The 23,402-nt window shown below is 44.4% G+C and overlaps 1 protein-coding gene across 1 annotated transcript in view; it reads left to right on the forward strand.

Annotated features, from left to right (window-relative positions):
* The window catches only part of NDST2 (N-deacetylase and N-sulfotransferase 2), a 150,925-nt gene that overhangs the window by 75,190 nt on the left and 52,333 nt on the right, over positions 1 to 23,402 (forward strand). The window contains exon 2 of the mRNA XM_044296417.1: positions 4,204 to 5,572. Coding sequence (XP_044152352.1) covers positions 4,580 to 5,572 — 993 coding nt within the window. The 5' untranslated portion in view covers positions 4,204 to 4,579. The remainder of the gene's footprint in view (positions 1 to 4,203; positions 5,573 to 23,402) is intronic.

Below are 23,402 nucleotides of genomic sequence, written 5' to 3' on the forward strand. Positions count from 1 at the left end.
GTTTTAAATGGTGCTATTAGAAACTTCAGCTTGTCCCACAATAAAAACAAGCTGTGTGAATGGAAAAATAAAAACGTTATGGCCTTGGAAAGTCAGGGAATGGAAAAAGAAAATGCAAAAATTTAAAATCCTTTGTGGGTAATGGGATTAAGGGGAATTCCACATGTAAATCATGTGCTCATTGTTCACAGTTGGTGACTAGCTAGTAGAGGGGGTTTGCTCTATGTGACATGGGTTTGTCTGAACCAGATGGGTTTGTGGTCTATTTATTTTTATTTATTTATTTATTTATTTATTTTTTTATTTCCCCCAACCTGTGGATTCATCTCCATGTTGTCAGCTGGATTGTGTGGTTTAGGGGGTCTTGGTGCGGTCATGTAACGCACAAGGAAACATTACCTCCATAAAGATTGGTGCCTATTCCGTGGTGGCTACATCACCATTCCTGTGTGGGGGAACCCATTCCAGCAGCTCTGCTGAGCGCATATTTCCCTCAGCTCAATACTTTCCATCGTGTCCGGAGTAAGTGCGGCTTTCAGCCAGATGTGGGATGGTTTTGGTAGGTTCAGCTGCCACATGTGTTCTCATTGCCTCTTTCAGGAAATATTTTCGGTTTATGCAGAGTAGACGTGCAGATATGTTGGCTGTGCGAGTGGCCTTTGGCAGCCGTGTCTTCTTTCAAAGAAACCTAGAAGATTCTATTTGGCTTTGTATCTGTGTCGCCGAGAGGTCACATGCAACCTCAGAATGGGGAGATTGCTGCACCTATGTGTGCTTCTCTCCAGTGTTTGGGAGTTACGCAGATATCATGGGCTCTTGCACCTGCACCCTTTTCATCCTACCTTGCGCCGACCATGATTACTGCTTTTATTATATTCTGTTTTCATCCACAGTAGTAACCGATCCGCAGACTGCTTCAAAGGGAGTCTGTCAGCAGATTTACCCCTTTTTAACAGTTGCCATACCGCTGTAGCCGCAACACAGATGATTAACACAGTACCTTTTTATATGCTTTGGTGGACTTTTAAATATGCCAAAAACGAACTTTGATGAGGGCTCGCAAGTGCCCAGGGCGGAGTCCACCGGGTTGGAGCCCAGGCAGCTCTGCCTCTTCGGCTCTTATCCCCGCCCAGCCTCCTCCTCTGCCCGCCTATCTGTTGTCTCTCCCCCTCAGCGAGATCCCGCGCCGACACGATGACTTCCTTGGTCGGGGTATGCGCATAAGCTACTGCGATGCCGTGTCAGCAATGGGCATCGCAGTGCGCATGCCTCGGCCAAGGAAGTTATCGCGTCTGCGCGGGATCTCGCTGAGGGGGAGAGACAACAGATAGGCGGGCAGAGGAGGAGACTGGGCGGGGATAAGAGCCGAAGAGGCAGAGCTGCCTGGGCTCCAACCCGGTGGACTCCGCCCTGGGCACTTGCGAGCCCTCATCAAAGTTCGTTTTTGGCATATTTAAAAGTCCACCAAAGCATATAAAGGTACTGTGTTAATCATCTGTGTTGCGGCTACAGCGGTATGGCAACTGCTAAAAAGGGGTAAATCTGCTGACAGACTCCCTTTAACATATGGAACAATACAAGATTTAATCATTGTCTGCACAGTACTTGGCGTGGGGCTTCACTTATATTGGAAATAATACTAGGGGTGTCATGGCCCCTTTGTTCTAAGGTTTCCTGGCTGCTCTGATTGCTTAAGTGTCATAAAACTTAAATGTGTCATAAGGAGTATTTGGATATTTTGCATCTCTGGTAGCCAGGACAATTTTTGTAATTGTGACATGTACAAATAAAATTCAAAGGTCATGCACACCTTTTTGGAGTCTTATTTTCGGCTAGAAATAATTTTCAATTTGCCTTTACTAAAAATATTAAGCTGTTCAGTCACAAAGGGTTAACTGTTTCTAAGGCCTCTTGCACACGAACGTTGTGCATCTGTTCCGTGCAATTTGCGGTCCCCAGTGCACGGGCAACGTACGTTCGGCGGCCGGGACGGATCGAGACCCATTTAACTTGAATGGGTCCGTGATCCGTCCGCACCGCAAAAAAATAGAACAAGTTCTATATTTTAATTTTTAATTTTTTTGCAGTGCGGAGGCACGTACAAACACCACAGAAGCACTACGGAGTTCCGATCTGTGCTTCCGTTCTGCATCTCCGTTGTTGCGGACCCATTCGAGTGAATGGGTCTGCATCCGTGATGCTATACGGCCACGGGCACACAACGTTTGTGTGCAAGAGGCCTATCTGTGTGACTGCTACTTTCACTTTCACTTTGTGCAGGTCATCTAATTTCCCTTATTTTTAAACTACTAAGAGGTCATAAACACTTAATGATTGAGCTTTAATGAGTGTTTGTTTATAATGTGAGAGAGCACAGATTATAAGTCCCTCTGCTCCTCAGATGATGTAAAGGACAAAAAAAAAAACACAGGCATCTAGTAGAGCATTTTAGCTCTGTACAGAAAAAAAGATTCCATATTGTTGAGGCTACTTTCACACTTGTGTTGGGGTTCCGCTTGTGAGTTCCGTTTGAAGGCTCTCACAAGCGGCCCCGAACGCATCCGTACTGCCCTAATGCATTCTGAGTGGATGCAGATCCTCAGTCTGGCACCGTTTGGCCTCCGCTCCGCTCAGCAGGCGGACACCCGAACACGTTCGGGTGTCCGCCTGGCCGTGCGGAGCCAAACTGATCCGTCCAGACTCTACAATGGGGACGGATCCGTTTTGAAGTTGACACAATATGGCTCAATTTCAAACTGATCCGACCCCCATTGACTTTCAATGTAAAGTCTGGACTGATCCGTCTGACTAACTTTCAGACTTAGAATGTTATCTGAAATATAATGCAGACGCATCCGTCCTTCCTGTCTGCGGCCAGAAAACTCGCGCAGGCGCAGTACCGCCTGCACGATCATCACCCTCCTGAGGGCAACAGGGCTCAGGTAACATCACTGGGCTCGGCGCATGCCCAGTGAGACTTTTGAGGCTGTGTTTGGTACCCAAACCCGAACTTCACAGAAGTTCAGGCTTGGGATCGGTGTTCTGTAGATTGTATTATTTTCCCTTATAACATGGTTATAAGGGAAAATAATAGCATTCTGAATACAGAATGCATAGTAAAATAGCGCTGGAGGGGTTAAAAATAAAATAAAAATAATTTAACTCTCCTTAGTCCAGTTGATCGCGCAGCCCGGCTTCTCATCTGTCTCCTTTGCTGAACAGGACCTGTGGTGAGCATTTATTGCAGGAACAGGACCTGTGGTGACGTCACTCCGGTCATCACATGATCCATCACCATGGTAAAAGATCATGTGATGTCACCACAGGTCCTGTTCAGCAAAGGAGACAGACGAGAAGCCGGCTGCGCGATCAACTGGACTAAGGTGAGTTAAATTTATTTATTTATTTTAACCCCTCCAGCGCTATTTTACTATGCATTCTGTATTCAGAATGCTATTATTTTCCCTTATTATCATGTTATAAGGGAAAATAATAATGATCGAGTCTCCATTCCGATCGTCTCCTAGCAACCGTGCGTGAAAATCGCACCTCATCCGCACTTGCTTGCGGATGCTTGTGATTTTCACGCAACCCCATTCATTTCTATGGGGCCTGTTTCGTGAAAAACGCACAAAGAGGAGCATGCTGCGATTTTTCACCCAGCGCACAAGTGATACGTGAAAATCACCGCTCATGTGAACAGCCCCATAGAAATGAATGGGTCGGGATTCAGTGCGGATGCAATGCGTTCAACTCGCGCATCCGCGCGGAATACTCACCCGTGTAAAAGGAGCCTAAGGTGCCTGTTTTGTGCTAAAGGATTTGTATCTAGTGAACATATCATTTTATAGTCTAATGTTATTAACGGTTGTAGTTTTATTCATTCATTTTGAACACTTTGTGTCACATTACATCCAATATTATTTCAAGGCAAAGCATGCGATTATGTACAGTGGTCCCGACGTTTCGGTCAGTTTTGACCTTTATCAAGGGATCTGTAATCAAGTAGGAGGCACATCTTTACAGTGTGAAAGTTAGCAAATATAAATGGTTCCATATATCCAGGTGACTTGTGGGTGGGCTTGGTGGCTAGTCAGTATTTACGGGATCGCCAGAACAACAGGAGGCGAGGAGTTAATGACCTTTTTCTGTTTTCCTGGTAAAACCGCCTTTTTGACAATGTTTTGTTTTGCCCAATTCCAGGACACAGCCTGACGGCGAAGATTAAACTGCTGGATTAGACTCTGGGAGGGAGTCTTTCTTCAGAGGCAGCTCCTTGCCAGCACAAGAGGAAGGAGAGATGTGAGAAGAGATTGGGAATGTAATCGTGTGGTGGCAATCTGTTAAGCGGCCCGGATCGGAGTGCGAAGAAGCAATGGGAATTGGAGGCCATGGTAACCTGACATAAATGGCAGGTTGGAGGCGATCTCACCTCTTTGCGTCCTACTTTTACTGTCTTCTACTGTGCTGTTGCGGCTGCTCCCCCGAGGAACGTGGTGTCTTGTCGTTGTGTAGTCATAGGCCACACATCAAGCAGTCTAGGTGAATGCTGTAGGCAGGTGAGGTTTTTGGCCTCACCATGGTTTATCTATGGAAACTGGTTCGGCACATGCGACAGCTGGAACTCCACCGATTGATCCTACTGTTGATTGCTTTCAGTTTAGCTTCCATGTGTTTTTTGGCTTACTATGTGACCAACAGCCCTAAAATCAAGGAGCCTCCCCCTTTACCCTTTAGTGACTGCAGCAGTCAGCAGAGGATTGTGGTTCAGCCCCAAGCAAGCTGGCGGATAGCCAAAGCTGTGGACACCTCCCGCACTGAACCAGTGGTGTTGGTGTTTGCAGAGAGCATATACTCTCAGCTCGGACAGGAGATTGTGGCTATATTAGAACATGGCCGATTTAGGTACAGGACAGAAATAGCTCCTGGTAAGGGAGATATGCCAACTCTGACCGACAAAGACCGGGGTCGTTATGCTCTGATCATTTATGAGAACATCTTGAAATATGTGAATCTGGATGCTTGGAACAGGGAACTGCTGGACAAGTACTGTGTGGAATATGGAGTTGGGATCATTGGTTTCTTTAAAGCCAACGAAAACAGCTTACTAAGTGCTCAGCTCAAAGGCTTCCCGCTCTTCCTACATTCCAATCTGGGATTGAGAGACTACCATATTAATCCTAATGCTCCACTTCTGTATGTGACCCGAGCTAATGAAGTGGAGCAGGGTCCTCTTCCTGGAGATGACTGGACAGTATTTCAGTCTAACCACAGCACCTACGAACCTGTACTGTTGGCTAGCACCAAGTCTGCCGAATCCATTCCCCATCTTGCTACGCACAAAGCACTTCATGCCACTGTCGTGCAGGACTTGGGTCTTCATGATGGTATCCAAAGGGTACTGTTTGGAAATAATCTTAACTTTTGGCTGCACAAACTCATATTTGTTGACGCCATTGCCTACTTAACTGGCAAGAGGCTCTGCTTAACACTTGACCGATACATTTTGGTTGACATTGACGATATATTTGTTGGCAAAGAAGGAACTCGAATGAAAGTATCAGATGTTGAGGTAAGATATAATTGAATTTATAAATCATTATTCATATTTTTTTATTTTATTTTTTTTTAAATTTATGTAAAAGATTGGATGTTTAACCCGTACCAGTGATCTTCAACCTTTTTGGTTCTCCAGCTGTTGCAAAGCTACAACTCCCAGCATGCACTGGTAGTTGTTTACAGCTGGGCAGCCACAGGTTTGAAACCATTGACATATACATATATTTATAATTCATGGTTTTCATATTTGGTTGCCAATTGCCACAAAGCTGGCCCCAGTTGTAAATTTCTCCTTCGATACAATATCTTGTTCATTTAAAGGGGTTGTCCGGGTTCAGAGCTGAACCCGGACATACCGTTATTTTCACCCCAGCATCCCCCCTGAGCCTAGCATCGGAGCAGCTCATGCTCCGATGCGCTCCAGTGCCCTGCGCTAGATCGCGCAGGGCACGGGCTCTTTTGTTTTCAATAACACACTGCCGGGCGGTAACTTCCGCCCAGCGGTGTGTTCGGTGACGTCACCGGCTCTGAGGGGCGGGCTTTAGCTCTGCCCTAGCCGTTTTACTGGCTAGGGCAGAGCCAAATCCCGCCCATCAGTGCCGGAGACATCACCGGGGTTCCTGTCAGCCCCATAGAGAGCCCCGGTACGTCACCGGAACTCAGAAAAATGCCTTTGCCCTGTGCAATTTAGCGCAGGGCAAAGGAGAGCATCGGAGCATGAACTGCTCCGATGCTCATGTCAGGGGGGCTGCCTGGGTGAAAATGGAAGGGCTGTCCAGGTTCAGCTCTGAACCTGGACAACCCCTTTAAGCAACCCGTTGAAAACGAACAATGAGCTAGTCAGAAATTTCCCTGCAGGAAAAGAATGGAATGCTCCTACCCAGATCTGTCACATAGGAATCTACTAACTTTCCACCAGGATTGGGAGCCGGAATGTACGGGAAAACTGTATGAAGAGCGCACCTTCCCACTGAACAGATGCCCTAGACAAACTCCAGTTTCATCACAGCTTGGTGGAATCATCAGGGGTATCAGATGGGTGTTGCGTTTTTGGTGCAGCTAAAAAATGTGTGCGGTTTTTACAACAACATGCCTACAATTTGTCATGTTTTCTTCTAGGAAAAGTAAAAAAAAAAAAATCACACCACACAGCAAAACGGAATTACATTAATTACTAAGTAGATTTACAGTAATGTAATATGTCTCCTGCGTGTCTGCTTCTCTTTGCTGGAAGAAAACCGTAAACCCAGGTATTTTGTTTCAAAAACCGTGCATGCTTTTCTGATGCACTTTGTGGCAGCAACCCTAGAACTTAGTCTTCCATATCTGATATTAGGGGATTCCACCCAGCTGTGATGTGGGAGCTTCTATAGGGCATACTAGGGCACCTGGTGAGGTTAAGTGTACATTCACACAACCGTGTCCGTTTTGCAGGCCGCTTCAGTGTGCCCCTGGGTCTGTGTAGCCTTGCCACAAAAGATGGGACACGTCCTATATTTTAACGCATTATGTGGACCAGATGGTCGCACTACGTTTTTTCTAGAAGAGTAAAAATACTCTGACCATTTTTGAGGAGTATTTTTACCCGAGTACGAAAGCTGCAGTAATACAAATACATAATATATAGGCCTGCGCATGTCCACATCTGTATTGGAAGCTGCGTTTGGAGCCTCTGTTGCAGATCCTGTCAAAAGACCGGACAAAAAAGCCTCACATGCAGCACTTTTTTGTCCGGTAAAAAGACGAAAACTGAACGGACTCCTTCATAGTTGGCGGAGTCTGTTCAGCTTTTTCCCTGTCAGTCAGGCTGGGCTCAAATAAAGTTTTTGTCATACATTTAAGGCTACTTTAACACAGGCGTTTTTTGGCTTTCCGTTTGGGAGCTCAATCATGGGCTCTCACAAGCGGTCCAAAACGTATCAGTTTGGCCCTAATGCATTCTGAATGGAAAAGGATCCGCTCAGAATGCATCAGTTTGCCTCCGTTCCGTCTTCATTCCGCTTTGGAGGTGGAACACCAAAACGCTGCTTGCAGCGTTTTGGTGTCCGTCTGACGAAACTGGAGCCAAACGGATCAGTTCTGACACACAATGTAAGTCAATGGGGGACGGATCCGTTTTCTATGACACAATATGGCACAATAGAAAACGCATCCATCCTCCATTGACTTTCAATGGTGTTCAAGACGGATCCATTTTGTCTCTATGTTAAAGATAATACAAACGGATCCATTCTAAACTGATCAGTCTGGGCAGATCCATGACTCATCCGCACCAAACGTGAGTTTGAAAGTAGCCTAATGTACACAAAAAACTGATATGTTATCAGACGTCTCAGACAGATGCCATACTGTTGCATCCGTCACCACAGAGTTCCATTGTAAAAATAATAAAAGTTGACCTTCGTGTTTTTTTTGCTGAACCTTGCAGGATGGAAAAACGTGGTACACTACACTTTCCCATCCTGCAGAGCTCTGCAAAAAAAAAGTGTGTGTGTGTGTGTATATATATATATATATATATCTATCTTCTTTTTTTCTTACAATGGAACTCCATGGTGACGGATACCACAGTATAGCACCTGCCTGAGGAGTCTGTTAATGTTTTATGGTTTTTGTGTATGTTGAAAGTATGGCAAAAACCCACCCTTACCTGCCCGATCCAGCACTTCTGTTATTTTTGTTGCTCTACTCATCTAACGGAGCAGAACAGAAATAAATAGTGGTGGTGTGAACGGGGTTTAAGGCCCCTTTCACACGGGCGAGTATTCTGCGCGGGTGCAATGCGTGAGTTGAACGCATTGCACCCGCACTGAATCCTGACCCATTAATTTATATGGGGCTGTTCACATGAGCAGTGATTTTCACGCATCACTTGTGCGTTGCGTGAAAATCGCAGCATGTCTATATTCTGCGTTTTCCATAGAAGTGAATGGGGCTGCATGAAAATCGCAAGCATCACACACGGTTGCTAGTAGACGATCGGGATGGAGACACGATCATTTTATTATTTTCCCTTATAACATGGTTGTGAATACAGAATGCAGCATGGTTCTGAATACAGAATGCATTGTACAATAGCGCTGGAGGGGTTTAAAAAAAAAAAAAGTTTTAACTCTCCTTAATCCACTTGCTCGCGTAGTCGGCATCTTTTCTGCTGATTGCAGTCAAAGGACCTGTGGTGATGTCACTCCATTCATCACGTGATCCATCACCATGGTAAAAGATCATGTGACAGACCATGTGATGACCGGAGTGACGTCACCACAGGTCCTTTGACTGCAATCGGCAAAGAAAGAGACAGAGGAGATGTCGGCTACGCGAGCAAGTCGATTTAGGTGAGTTAAGCTATTTAAAAAAAAATGTTTTTAACCCCTCCATCGCTATTGTACTATGCATTCTGTATTCAGAATGCTATTATTTTCCCTTATAACCATGTTATAAGGGAAAATAATACAATCTACAGAACACCGATCCCAAGCCCGAACTTCTGTGAAACATGCCGATTACAATGTTTTGCACTCGCGCAGAAAAATCATGCATGTTCCTGCAACGCCCGTGTGAAACCAGCCTAGGAGGTGGGTATTTATCCATTACTAAATACCATCAGGCAATTATAGTCAAGTGATAAAGTCCAGTCCAATATAACGGAATTAACCCTTTACTTTATCAGTTTGCTATAATAGCCTGCCTGCATGCACTACATACTACACTACATGCATCAGCGTGTAATGTATACATGTGCTGTCACCTCTGAGGAGTCCTCTTCAGCTCCTCTGCTGCCATGTTTTCCGGGGTCCTTGTGCAGCCCTCCCCGCTCTCCTTACTGTAGAAACTCCCGGGAGCCGGACCCTCCTCCTTTCGGCTCCCGCCGGCTCCCCCTGCTGCAGGGCGCTGTATTGCTCTGGCCCAAACTATCTAATAGTAAAGCTCCTTACTGTATGGAGCTTTGCTATTGGTTATTGCAGGCACAGGAAAATTACCAGGGGGCACAGCGGGGCGTCGGAGCGATATTTAAGTAAGGTATTTATCTAGAATAAAAAAATAAAAAACATGAAAGGTCCTGTTTAAGGTCCGCAAGACTGACATGGTCATGTGAATGTACCCTTAGCCTGTGGAAAGGGTTGCCCCTCTCAGTTTTCCCTACATTTGTATGGCATAGACCTGCCATAGGGCACAACAGGGAGCCTCTGGTTCTGGTGGGAAGTTGGTACACATCGATGGCTCTGGTTTCTATGTGACTGATCTGGGTAAGAATGCTCTATTTAAAAAAAAAAAATATACATGCAGGGTCGAATTATTCCTCACGAATGCCACCTTGCTGGAGACATTCTGACTATGGTTGTTGTTGGACTTCATATGTTCCACGTTTTACAGTAATAAGGTGTAAAAAAAGATTTGGTATTGACAACGCCCCTCTGTGACTTTGTATTTTGGTGTTTAGGTTTGTTACCTGGGTACTTTAATGGGAGCCATAACTGTGCCTAACTATTACTCTATGTATGCCTACACACCATGGTCATGGTCTAATGCTTTGCCTGAATATAATTCTGTGGCGGTCTCTTCTACCTTAAGTATTGCTATAAATCTCCGTAGTCTATGGTGGGAAATTATCCTAGACATGCCTTTTACGCTGGTCTATAATATCCCTGTGCGCTGTCGCGGACGCTTAAGTAGTGTGCACGTGATATTACGGTTCAGTCGGTTGAAGTGGACATGACCTATGAGCACAGAAGCGATTCCACCAGTTCAGCTAAATGCTAATCTCCTGGCTGCCAAGCCTATGACAATAAGGGGCTCATCCACAACCAACACGTCATGTGACCACAATCCTATTAGAATAATCTCTTTATTTGGCATTATCCTGTTAAGGAGGTTTATTGGTGTTGTGCTTTGTAAGCATTTTTCAAGATGAGGAAAATGTGATGGATTCATTTTAGAATTTAGTTTTGACTAAATGAATAAGAATCTGTAAAAAATATATAATTTTTTATTTTATTTTTTTTAAACTTAATATTTCTTGCTACTAGGAGACTGGATTCAATATTGCAACAGATCATCTCACAATAACGGCTATGGCACATTTTGCCAACCTTTTGGCGTCAGTCAAGGTGGTTTGGTAATCCAACTATGTCACCACTACCCATTTAGGGCTGATTCGCATTTGTTAGGGTATTCTGTTATAGGTTCCGTTTATAACAGAGTTCGTAGACGGAATGCAAAACGGAAGCCTTTTTAGAGGTATTCAGTTTTGATCCATCATAATAGAAGTCTATGGGCAAGCGTAACGGATCCGTCTGGTTTCAGTCATGCTGGACGGAAAACAAATTCCTGTCAACAGGACTTTGTTTTCCGTCCTGCATAACGGAAACCAGACAGATCCGTTACGCTTGCCCCTAGACCTCTATTATGACTGATCAAAACATAATACCCTAATCCAAGTGTGAACCCACCCTTAGGGCTTGTTCAGACGACTGCTTTTTGCAGTCCACAAATTACGAATCCGCAAAAAACGGATGCCGTCCGTGTACCTTCCGCAATTTGCGGAACGGAACAGGAAGCCCATTATAGAAATGCCTATTCTTGTCCGGAAAACGGACAAGAATAGGACAGGACTCATAATTTTTGCGGGCCTCAGAACAGAGCAACTGATGCAGACAGCACACAGAGTGCTGTCCGCATCTTTTGCGGACCCATTGAAATTAATGGTTCCGTATGCGGAACGCAAAAAACGGCCCGTATACGGAACGCAAAATACGAGCCCTTATTCTGATAATTGATCACTGTTCTCCAATATCACAAGACCAGAGGTAGAAGACCAATAATAACCAGTGCAGTGGCATATACTGCAAGCATGTCTTCCCATACAATCGCACAGCAGTGTTTATGCAGATTTTCATGCGTTATTCATGGTGTTTCCCCACCAAAATCCATATGCGTTACTTGTGTATTATGTCGCAGATTGTTTTATGTGGATTTGCCCCAGCTCTCGATTCATAGGATGAAACCTGCACAAACCGTTGACAGGCTGCAGATTTCAAATTCCGCATCGCAGGTCAGTTTCCGTTCAGAAAATTGCCACACTGTGTAAATGAGATTTTAAAAATCTTGTGGTACTGTATTGCAGTGCAGATTTTTTTGCACAGATGATTTGTGAAGAAAAACTAAAATAAATCCTTGAGCATCTGTTGTGCTTATTTTGCATTTTGCTCTGTTATTTTAGATGGGGGGAGGGAGGAGGAGTCCTTTTGTGGAAGATTTTTCCTCCTTTCAAAAATTAACGGATCTTAGACGGAAATGACTAAAACGGATGCAAAATGAGCACAACAGATGCTCAAAATAAGGGATCCGTTTTTGTTTTATCTTTCTGTTCTTCTGACGGATCAGAAGAATGGGAAAACTAAACAGTGATGTGAAGTTTTTGAACATACCCTAAAGTCCCTTGCAGATGAGCGTGTCCGGATTAGCTGTGCTTGGTTAGGGTACTTTCACACTTGCGGCAGGATGGATCCGACAGGCTGTTCACCCTGTCGGATCCGTCCTTCTGCTATTTCGCCGGACCGCCGCTCCGTTCCCATTGACTATAATGGGGACGGGGGCGAAGCTCCGGTGCAGCACGGCAGTTCGCAGCGAGAGGCCGCCGGACTAAAAAGTCAGACATGCAGGACTTTTAGTCCGGCGGCCTATCGCCGTGCACTACCGTGCTGCACCGGAGCTCCGCACCCCGTCCCCATTATAGTCAGTGGGGACGGAGCGGCGGCACGGCTAAATAGCGGAAGGACTGATCCGACAGGGTGAACAGCCTGTCTGATCCATCCTGCCGCAAGTGTGAAAGTAGCCGAAGCGATGTGATTTTCAAGGATGGTTGCTAAAAGATGGTGTTTGTAAACATTGTTTTTTTTTTTTTTATCACTGGTGTGAAAAACGCATCAATGCGCATTTCAACCGCGCAATAAAAACTGAACAACTGAACGCGTTCGCAAACAAAACTGAGTGTACTTGCTAGCAAAATTGCATCTAGACCTAATCCGGACACGCTTGCCTGCACCTCGTGGTCAATAGCAAGTCATCCAGCCTTCCCGTTCCTCCATCTGGTTGGACGGTATTTGGCCAGTCTCCTGGTTTGTAAGTTAAAGCCCTGCGTTCTGTTCCCTGTCCGGGTACTGACAGCTACCGTACAGGTCTTCTGTAACAGCCGCTCATAAAACAGCAAAAGCTGCACTTTTCAAGTCAAATCATTTTGCGTCTATAATTTTTGTCTTGAATGGAAGGCTATAGGGTAATTGCAGATAAAATGTGTGATCAGGATGAGAGATGGCGGGCATTTTTATTTTATCGAGCACTTAGCTGAAATGAACCTTTTAACATCAGGCAATCTGTGATGTCCGACCGGTTAATTGATTTTTCTTCTGTGGCTCTTAAACTCCCTGGTGTCTCTATTCTTATGAGTCTGGGGGCTTTGTATGACCAGTGTCCTCCTGTGGTGCACCTGCTGCACTTTATAGAAGGTGGCAGGGGAGAATTTTAATTTTTTTCCTCCAGTGTTCCTTTTATTGCTTATGCTTGCACTGTAGAATGTGTGACTGGCTGGTATATTGTACCGTGATGCTTGCCGTGACACATTATAGCTGCATTGGTTACCTTGTTGCTGGGCACTGCCAATCCAGGCGTTCTACAATATTGCTTTTGGGACTTAGTAGGGTGTGTATGGTGCCTGGTTTAGATTGCTTTGTTTTCCATTGTGCTTGCTCCATTTTTCTAGCATAAGGAGACCGGTAGAAAAAAAAAAATCTTCTAGATTGCAAAAAGTGCAAAGAATAAATGCACAAGGAAACGGGGAGCAACTCGCACAAAGCTAAATGGATTTGGTTTCAGACCCTACAGGATTTGCACATAAGAAGGATTTTAATTTTCCTCAGGCGTGAAGTTTCTGCTTCGAGAGGCGACTGCTCCTTTCATGTCATTTCAAGGACACTTTTTTTCCCCTCCCGCTCCCTTTTTTTTATGGTCTCATAGAGCTGGGAAGCAGGGGGGATCTATCCACAGGAGGCATCCATATCTGTGTTCGGCGTACAAGCTTAGAGGCGAGGTGTGGCTTCCGCTATTCTGTGCACTGTCTGGCGTGAGGATTGTCAGCAGGGTGTCTGTGTGACAGCTTGTCAGGCGGCTCTGTCAAGCATTTTCTGTGTCCATGCCTCCCAGTGCTCTCTGCGTCTCAGGCTTGCATTTGGCTTTGCACCTACTTGTTATCCGCTTGCGTTTACGTCTGGCAAGAACTAGAAGATCTCGGGGAGATTTTCTCCTCCAAACCACTCAAAATGCAAGGTTGGGGCTTGGGAACAATGATGTAAAATGAGGACCACTCATTTCTGTTCATACATTCTTCCAACTCGTGTTATTACAAGGATAGTACAGACGTTGAACTAATGAAGATTAAAATAATCTGAACAGAATCTGTCTCCTTCCCCCTCTGGCAGCTGTCGGTTTAGTCCCTTCTTACTTCCCCTGCAAGAGTTTTCTCAGCTAATGCTAAGGCTCCGCTCCTTCCCTTATGAACCGGAATGAAAGCTTTTTCTATTGGCTGCTCTGCAGAGACCTGGCTGTGGGAAGAGAAGCGGCGTACGCATGTCCACCTGGATGCATCCAGCGCCCCACAAGCCTCCATACCCGCCAGAACAGATAAAGAATGTGACCGCAGATGAAGGTCTAATGTGACCGAAACATCCGGTCTAAGAATACTGTTCATACTCACTAATACAAATATTGGGCAAATGGATGAAACTACTGTATGATTTTGAATGAATAAATCCTTTTGAATTTGCAACACTGAAAACTGTGTGCCTCAACTTTAGGCCCTGTGATATGAGCATCAGAGCATTTCATGCTCCGATGCTCTCCTTTGCCCTGCGCTGAGTCACGCAGAGCAAAGGCTTTTTATGGAGATCCGGTGAAGTACCAGGCTCCCTATAAGGACTGCTAGGCAAAGGCTTTCACCCAGCAATGAGCCGGGTTACGTCACCAGCACTAATGGGCGGGCTTTAGCAATGCCCTAGCCTGTAAAACAGCTAGGGCAGAGCTAAAGCCCGCCCATCAGAGCTGGTGACATCACCAGGAACACTGCTGGTTGGAAGCCTCTTCCTAGCAGTCCCTGTAGGGAGCCTGGTACTTCACCGGATCTCCATAAAAAGCCTGTCTGGGTGAAAATGGGGGTATATCCAGGTTCAACCCCTCTCAATTGAGCAGGTGTTCATTTCTATTCTAGTTCTAGTCCGTTCAAATTCTAGTCAGCCACATGTGATGCAGTTTACACCATTTTCTTTGAATATATATTTGTGGCCTTTTACACAAAGCTCTGTATTCCAGTGGGGGTGTCAAGCGGTGGTCTTGTGGGTAATCAGAGTTGCCACCATTGTACCAATATATCTGGATATTTATTCTTTATTATGAAAAATCCAGCTTTAGGGTATATGCAGTCTTTCTGCACAGTTCTCGCTGTGTTTCCGCCTCAAGTCACATGTATTATGTGAAAATTTTCATGCACACATGCCCCAGATCCTTACCCTTTAAATTTGCACTGAAAATCCGCACAAGCAATTGACATGCTATAGATTTCAAAATCTGCACCCCAGGTCAATTTCCGCATGGAAAATTTCTGCATCGTATACATGAGATTTTGATGATATCATCTACTTAGCTGGTACTCTTGGGCTGCAGATTTTCCTCACGAAAATCCATGTGGAAAAATCATACATAATACACAGTGTGCATATACACTTAAAGGGGTTGTTCAGCCCTAGGAACCTTCCCTGCCAGACCTGTGGTGGGAATCCTACTTGCCTGATCCCTGCTGCTGGGTTTTCGGCTCTATCGCTTCTCCTTGGACTCCTGTATGTCTCAGGTCTCCCCGTGTCAGCATCTGGTTTCACGCGGTTTACTTAACGCTGCAACCAAAGACTGGTGTCGGGCACTGGGTCACGTGACCAATAAGTGACACCTCACTGCTGCGGCCAGGTGACCCATGTGAAACCAGATGTTGGCACAGGGAGACCTGAGACTTGCTGCTCCCAAGGGGGAGAGCTGTAGCCAGGACCCAGCAGCGTAGATCAGGCAAGTATGATTACCACTGAAAGATCCCCAGGGGTGAACACCCCTTTGAAGAGTTTTGCTAGCGATCTGTAGTTACTTATGAATGTCCATTTACATTCTTTGCTGCTTTTCTTTGTAGTCTCCAATAAACAGTTTAAAAAAAAATAATCTAAGGGAAGGTGCAGGGCCTTTCATTTATGCAGGAAATTGGTTCAAATTATAGAGCAAATCTCTGCCGGTTTATAGTGTACATTTAGCTTTTTCCAGTGCATGGACTACCCGAAGATGCTCCAAGTCTTCTGCACATCTTAGACTGGCGTATGAAATTCCCTCTTCTATCTCTACATTTCAGTGTCCCATGAGGTTTGCAGATTGCAAGCGGGAGCATTATGTGAAGTGGCACTCCATAACTCGTCCTCGTTCTTCACGCTCTGATCCGTCTTTGCCTTGTCTCCTTGCTCGTCTCCAATGTTAGATTGCTCAGCCTTATGGTCCTGTTTTGGGTCTTATCGTCTGACAGATGTGCTGTCATGGTAACGCCAGGCAATCTCTAAATCTTCATTGGTGCACAAAACTGCTAAACCGCCTTAGCCTGCCATCCACCCACTCCTCATTCTAGCTATCTGTCATCTTGAGAGCGGCAGGAAGAACGCCCCTGGTTGCCCCCACCTTCCTAAGTGCAGGTATTGTGGCTATCTTCCCGGATAGCTCTGTGTTGCGGGTGAAGATCTTCATGAAAACATTGTGTACTGTGCAGTGTCTGAATAACAGGAGCACGCCTGCTTTGCACGAGCCAGACGACAAAGTGTGAATGAAGCCTTAAAGTGCACCCTGCAGCTTTCAAATAGAGCCATCTGCAAGATGACAAGGGGGGCTGCACATGGCTTCTGCATACCAGTCGTTCTGTAGGGGGTAATACATTTACCTTTTGAATTGCAGTTACTACATATAGAGTTCAATAAAATGACTTAAAAGCTGGCTGTTTTTATCCGTATGTGTGAATCATGGCATTGGTTTGCCATACTCGTCACATTCGTCTTCTGCGCGGCTTCCAGACATAATTTTGTTTATCGGTCTTAGGCTTTTGAGTACAAACCCAGCCCTTATGAATCATCCTAGTTTTTAATCATGGAGACATTTTGAGCTGATTTATCTGCATGTAGGATCATTGGCATGCTGTATTTTTTCGGATCCATTTTTTGCGGACCGCGAAATACATAGTCGTGTGCATGAGCCCTAAATCATATTTTTGTGTCTTCCCTTAACAGCAGTTCAGGTTTGGGAGTGACTCTAATAGTCTAGCTGCTTTTTTTTTTGCAACCAGGGTATATACACCAACTCTTTTTTATTTATTTATTTTTTTGTATCTTCCTATGGCAACAGTCCAGACCGGAGAGTGACTCTAATAGTCTAGTCTAGCTGCCCTCGCAGAGTATACACCAGATTTTTATGTCTGCCTAAAACAGCAATTGAAATTTGAGAGCAGCTCTAGTCATCTAGCTGCTTTTTTTTTTTTGTTTTGTCTATGCTTGACATAAAAGTGATTTGACTATACCAAGACAGTTGTCTGTCTACCACAATTTGGTCGGATCTGTATCTATCTGGAGCTATGCGGTCTTTATGACTATTAATTGGACCTTGGTGTGAATTGGACTCACTACGCCGGAGACCAGCTGCGCTCATAGTAGGAATAGCAATTGGGGACTAGTGTCTTTATTCCTATTGTACGAATACAGCTGACCACCAAAATAATGTCAAGGGATCTGAAACACAAGCCAGACCTCCCCTTCAACCCATTTAAATGCATGTTATTCAAAGATGAAAATAGAAAAAGGAAATTTTAAGAACCCAAGGATTCTACAAATGTCCATCTCTTTGAGCAGTGACCGAGAAGAGAGGGTTACAGAACATGGGAGAAGGGTTACCTTGTCACTGGATGCCAGGCCCTCTTTGCATTGTCAAATGGGACAGAAAAGGGATTAAAGAAAATAGAAATGTTGCAGGTCTTAGGCGTACCCACCCGCTTCAACTTTGCTATTTTTGCATGAGTATTACCCAATTCTAATTCTCACACAGATAACTGGAGAAGATTAGTCATATAGTCATTGGCGGCTAATACAGTACGAGTCCGGTCTAAGCATTAGTGATCTCTGCTGAAGAACATGCACGCTGTTCTTACCGAAAATCGAGTAAATGGCTTTGTAATTGGGACATTCTTGGCCCTTTTGCTTTGAAACTGCAGTGTGTCAGTGACTTTTGTTTTATTACTTTTGTATAAGTTTTCAGGAGAAAAGTAGTCTGTATGTGGTGGGAGGAGTGGACACAGCGAGTGCTATCCTTTCCTTGTTCAGTTATTTTCCATGCCAGTCTATCTGAAAAATACATGAATTGCCCCGCTGCTTTGTCTCCACATGCCACATTTTGCACTCTGCAGGAAAGGGTTTTTTGCAGCCCATTTTATTCACTCAAGCCTCTGGATCAATGATACCCATTGAGAAATCTTTGATTTTTCACCTCTTTGCTTCTGAAAATAATAAAGCGGTGTGCTGGCTTTCTACGCGCTTATAGCAAATTCAAAGGTGCCTCTTGTCGTCCTGCTCTTGAGCTTCTCATTGCTTGAATATACTTAGCAGAATCAAGTTTTATGGTGAAAAATGTACTATTGCGGCCTCTTAAATGCTCTGATATACTAGGCTGGAACTTGAAAGTATGTTTTACATTTTAATAAATTGCAGCGCAATGTTTTTAAGTGGTTTTTCAGATCAATCTTTTTTGCCTTCATAAAACCACTGTGTACCAATGAGCGAGACATAGCTTAGTTACCCAATTTCTTCAGGTGCTCCTTCAGAGATAAGTGGTAGCCGTGGTACTGGACGTTTCCACTCCTTTCATTGCTTTAAATATCAGTGGTATTAATCATGTATTTGGGAAATGAGTGACGTTAAAGGAATCTGTCAGCAGTTTTGACCATGCTAATCTGACCGCACAAGACAGGGGCTGGGGAGAATAGTACAAACATACCTTTTGTGGAGCTTTTATTATCAGGGGTAGTAAGAATATGAAGTTTTACTCTGCTCCGGCAAGTGCCCAGGGGGAGGGGGCTTCACTGTGCTATTCTCTCTGCACTGAGATGCTTCACAGCCCCTCCCCTCTGAGTGAGAGATGTCTTTTGGTTGGATGTTACAGCTTTAATTCGGAGCAGAGGGGAGGAGCTATGAAGCAACTCGGTACAGTAAGCACTTAAAGGGGTCTTCCGGTTACATTAAGTTATCCTCTTCTCTTTCCTACCGCTGGGACTCCTAACAATTATTAGGAAGAGCAGCCTGATGTAATAGTCCTGAGTAAACGTACCTTTACTCCGTTGTCCCTGTTAATATGCATGCTTGGTCTAACCAAGCGTGTGTTGGACAAAAGGTATCTGGTTTGTGTGCCTGGCCTTAGAGCCATATGAAAAATAAAAGGTCATGTGATGAGCAAGTTGTATGGAGGTAACTCTGTTCAAGGCACCCTGTAAAAGCAGGAATCGGAGGTTATAAAAGGGGGTTTCAGAGAGGTTTATACTGATTACTTATCCGTATCTGATTGGTGATGGTAGTCCGACACCTGGGATCCCCCCCTATCAGCTTTTTGGGAAGGCACCGCCGCTCGCAGTAGCGATGTGGGCTTATCACAGCTTTCCCTAGGCCAGTGATGACCAGTTCATGGGTCACGTGGCCTAGGCGCAGCTCAGCTCCATTGAAGTGAATGGGCTGAGCGTCATACCACACACAGCCTCTATACAATGTGCGGTGCTGTGCTCGTTAAGTTGTGCCACGCTGTGAACACTGGTGCCATCATACAGCTGAGCGGCAGTCGGACCCTCACCGATTAGATACTGGCGAGACCTATACAGAGGATATATTAAAAATATCTTGGAAAACAATTTTACTTGGTGTAGCCTCTGCATCAGTGGCTTACAATTTTACAATAGGTTCATTATTATTTTTATTTATTTTATTTTTTTAAGAAAAACTGCATGATTTAGAAAGAGAAAAATTTAATAAAGAAAAATAGATTGTGAAGACATAGTTGCCACTATACTTGTTTTTCAAAAAGCTGGGCAGCAACCAATTAGGCCAACGTTAAAGGCTTTGTCCCATCACAAATGATTATGCCCTATCCACGGGATAGGAGAGACACCACTTAGTAGTGCAAGAACCCCTTTATTCTGGGATAGTCCCTGTTGGAGCTGAATTGGTGGTCATTTTGCTTGCCCAAAAATGGTCCTATATAAGAAACATGCATTTTATAATATTTGACGGAGAAGCCCAACTCGAGAAGATGCACCTTTTTCCCGTAACCCATTGAGAAGGCTGCAGAGAAGTAAATGTCTAAAGGTCCTTGAATAGTCCTATAAAAAGGAGGAATAGGGACTCCATTGTATAAATAGGGTGTGTATGTGGGGAGGGGGGTCTCTAGGCTTTGTGTGCAGGATGTTTGTATTGGAGCACTGGCCTTCTTTCCTCCCGCGTGTCACACACTTGTGGGAGACTAGCCGCCTGTGATATCATAGCGGCTGATGCAGTAGGTATTGGCACAGGGATGTTTCTTTTGGCTGCCGACGTGAAGGGAAGGAGGATTTATGTTACTCTCTGGCTAGAGAATAGCACACAGCATTGCTATGGTGACTTGTTACTAAAAAAGGTTTAGCTACCTCATAAGACACGACCTTAGCAGCAGGATTTCCTGAAAGATGCGATTGATGGAATGAAATCCTTTAATTGGGTTTCGACCAGTATTAAGCCGCATTCCAAGGGCCTGTATAAGTCGGATAACCTTTCCATGGGGCGTCCTCCCTCCTTCTTTTCTTCCCGATGTCTTATGTGAGCGCTTTAATATCTAGTTTACATTTTTCCTCTGCAGTGGGGCAGATTTACTGATCCGATAGAGGGCGTAAGCCTAGACCAGATCTATCACAGGGGCTCAGGCCGGATAGACGATTTTCTCTATACCAACCATTAACTGGCTTACTTTGAGACTCAATTTTACGTCCGAAATGTGGCATCATTTTTACTCGAAACATCGCATCTTAGGCCCTAATGGGAAGCTCCACCCTTTTTCCATTAATCCCCACCCCATTTAAGACTAGGCCCAAAAACACACTAAGCCTATAAAGGGAACATTTTAAATGCTCAGACACTGTATTTGAATAGGGGAGAAGCCATAAAAGATGCAGCACACCCTAAAAATTGCAGTTTTTGGGCTAAGATTGTGTGAACAGGTGTTTGTTTTTTATATGTAATCTGCTAGTGTGTACCTTGTAAAATAATAGCTATAGGCCTCATGCACACGGCCGGTGTTTTGGTCCGCATCCGAGCTGCAGTTTTCACGGCTCGGATGCAGACTCATTCACTTCACTAGGGCCGCACTCTGTGTGCTGTCCGCATCCGTTGCTCGGCTCCGTGGCCCCGCAAAAAAAATAATAATATATAACTTGTCCTATTCTTGTCTGCGCTTTGCGGCCAAGAATAGGCAGTTATATTAAAGGCTGTCCGTGCCGTTCCGCAAATTGCGGAACACGCACGGACGCCATCCATGTTTTGCAGATCCACGATTTGCGGACCGCAAAACACACCACGGTCGTGTGCATGTAGCCTTATCAGAGCTCATTACTGGAAAAGAGACTAAAAATACACACAGTGGCTCTCCTGCCAGGTACTGAAGTACGACTGCTTTCTTAAAGGCTGTAGGGTCAAATTTATCAAATATTTGCGCAAGTGCCATTAGTCCACTGGCCTCACCACTTTCCTGGTAAGGAGGAGTGACTGGGGTAGGGCCAGCGGCCCCATCACATTTATCATCGTCTACACCAGTTTTCTGGCGCAGAGAACACCGAAATCTAAATCAGCCAGGCAAAGATTTCGGTTTAGGTGCATGGACTGCCAGATGTTGCACCTGATTTATGACGAAGCGTGCAGCATCCGGCAGTGTGCCTGGTTTTTATAGTCCATTGTACGCCCCTGGGCTATGATTAATCTGGCCCTATGTCCACTTTCACAGTACAAGCATGTGGATACCAAATCATGAAGAAAAAAATTATTAAAGGGGTGACCGTTTTAAACTGAGCACATTTGACCAGCTGAGACCGACAAAAATATAAGGAAAAAAACAAACAGCAGGTGGCGCTGTACAGATACATTTTATTGAATAGCTAACTGGCTATACCAAATTTAGTATTGCATACGATTACAAAAGTATTCATGGCACAACCCCTTTAATAATATGGACAGACGTGTGAAAGTATCTCTACATATATAGAAATATATAAAGGAAACACACAGGGCTTCAGAGTACAAATAGGAGTGGGTTATGAAAAATAGGATCCCATCCACATACTAGTCCCCCATATGGGTCATAGCTTGGTGTCCACATGCTTGACTCTTTTAAATACACATATTTTATAGAGAGTTGTTTGATACTTACCGAGCGTACTATATTTTGTGGTAAACCTATGCTAGAAAGCTGTATGGCCACCAGAGGATGAGCCCCCTCCCTCTCCATTTTCTGAAAATGTAATTTTTTTTAAATCATATGTCCATATAGTGTCCGTGTTTTTTTTTTTTAAATACCTCTTTGAAGACCTAATGGACTGATCTGTCTGTGTTTTATTGCTAGTGCTTTTTTATGCGCACCCAATTGGTCCTTCCGTGGTTTATATTCTATCCCCTCCCGAATGGCCTATATACTAATATAATGCTTTAACTCTAGCGTTCTGACGGTCCTCCGCAGCGTGCCCAGCCATTGTACCTGTTATCCACAGAACTTATAGCGGTGCAGTCCATCGCAGGGACGAGTCTATCTGTGGATTATTAGCTCTTTCATGTGTTTGTCAGCATCTCCTCGCCGCACTCATTGTATTATGTCCTTTGAGGTATTTTTGGACTTAAAGGGAATCTGTCACCGGGATTTTGTGTATAAAGCTGAGGACATGGGTTGCTAGATGGCCACTAGCACATCCGCAATACCCAGTCCCCATAGCTCTATGTGCTTTTATTGTGTAAAAAAACCGATTTGATACATATGCAAATTAACCTGAGATAAGTCCTGTCCCTGACTCATCTCCCACACAGGACTCATCTCAAGTTAATTTATCAAATCAGGTTTTTTACACAATAAAAGCACACAGAGCTATGGGGACTGGATATTGTGGATGTGCTAGCGGCCATCTAGCAACCCATGTCCTCAGCTCTATACACAAAATCCTGGTGACTGGTTCCCTTTTAATGTTTTATTGTTTAGTCTGTATATTTTATGTTTAACCTTTTTTATGTGAACCCTCCTGTCTCTCTTCCTTAATGGATTTGTGTGTATGTAAACTTGTCATTTGCTGCTTGCCCTTATATATTATTAGAATTTATTATTATTATTATTATTATTATATTATTATTTTTTTAATTATTTTTTTATTATACCTAAAGAGGATATTTAAAACCCCTAATGTGTTGTCTGGCACTTTATTTGCTGTCTGTATGTTTTTACCATAGCAGGTGTCTTGTAATTTCTGGACCTTCTGCTTACCCACTCTTCCCTTGTATCACTTTTGATCAGTGCTCTCATTGTTCCCATGTAGACATGTAGCAGATTGTCCGATGCATGGCCTATAACCACTGTCACATTTGATGTAGTTCTTCTGAAGTTTCGCCTCTCGGCAACAAATATTTTCAGTTCTGGCTGCATCTGAAACCTGTATGTGCGTTCTCATTAGAAAAAGTACTGTAGTG

The sequence above is a fragment of the Bufo gargarizans genome, chromosome 6, assembly GCF_014858855.1.
Source record: "Bufo gargarizans isolate SCDJY-AF-19 chromosome 6, ASM1485885v1, whole genome shotgun sequence".
In the NCBI taxonomy this organism is placed as follows: domain Eukaryota; kingdom Metazoa; phylum Chordata; class Amphibia; order Anura; family Bufonidae; genus Bufo; species Bufo gargarizans.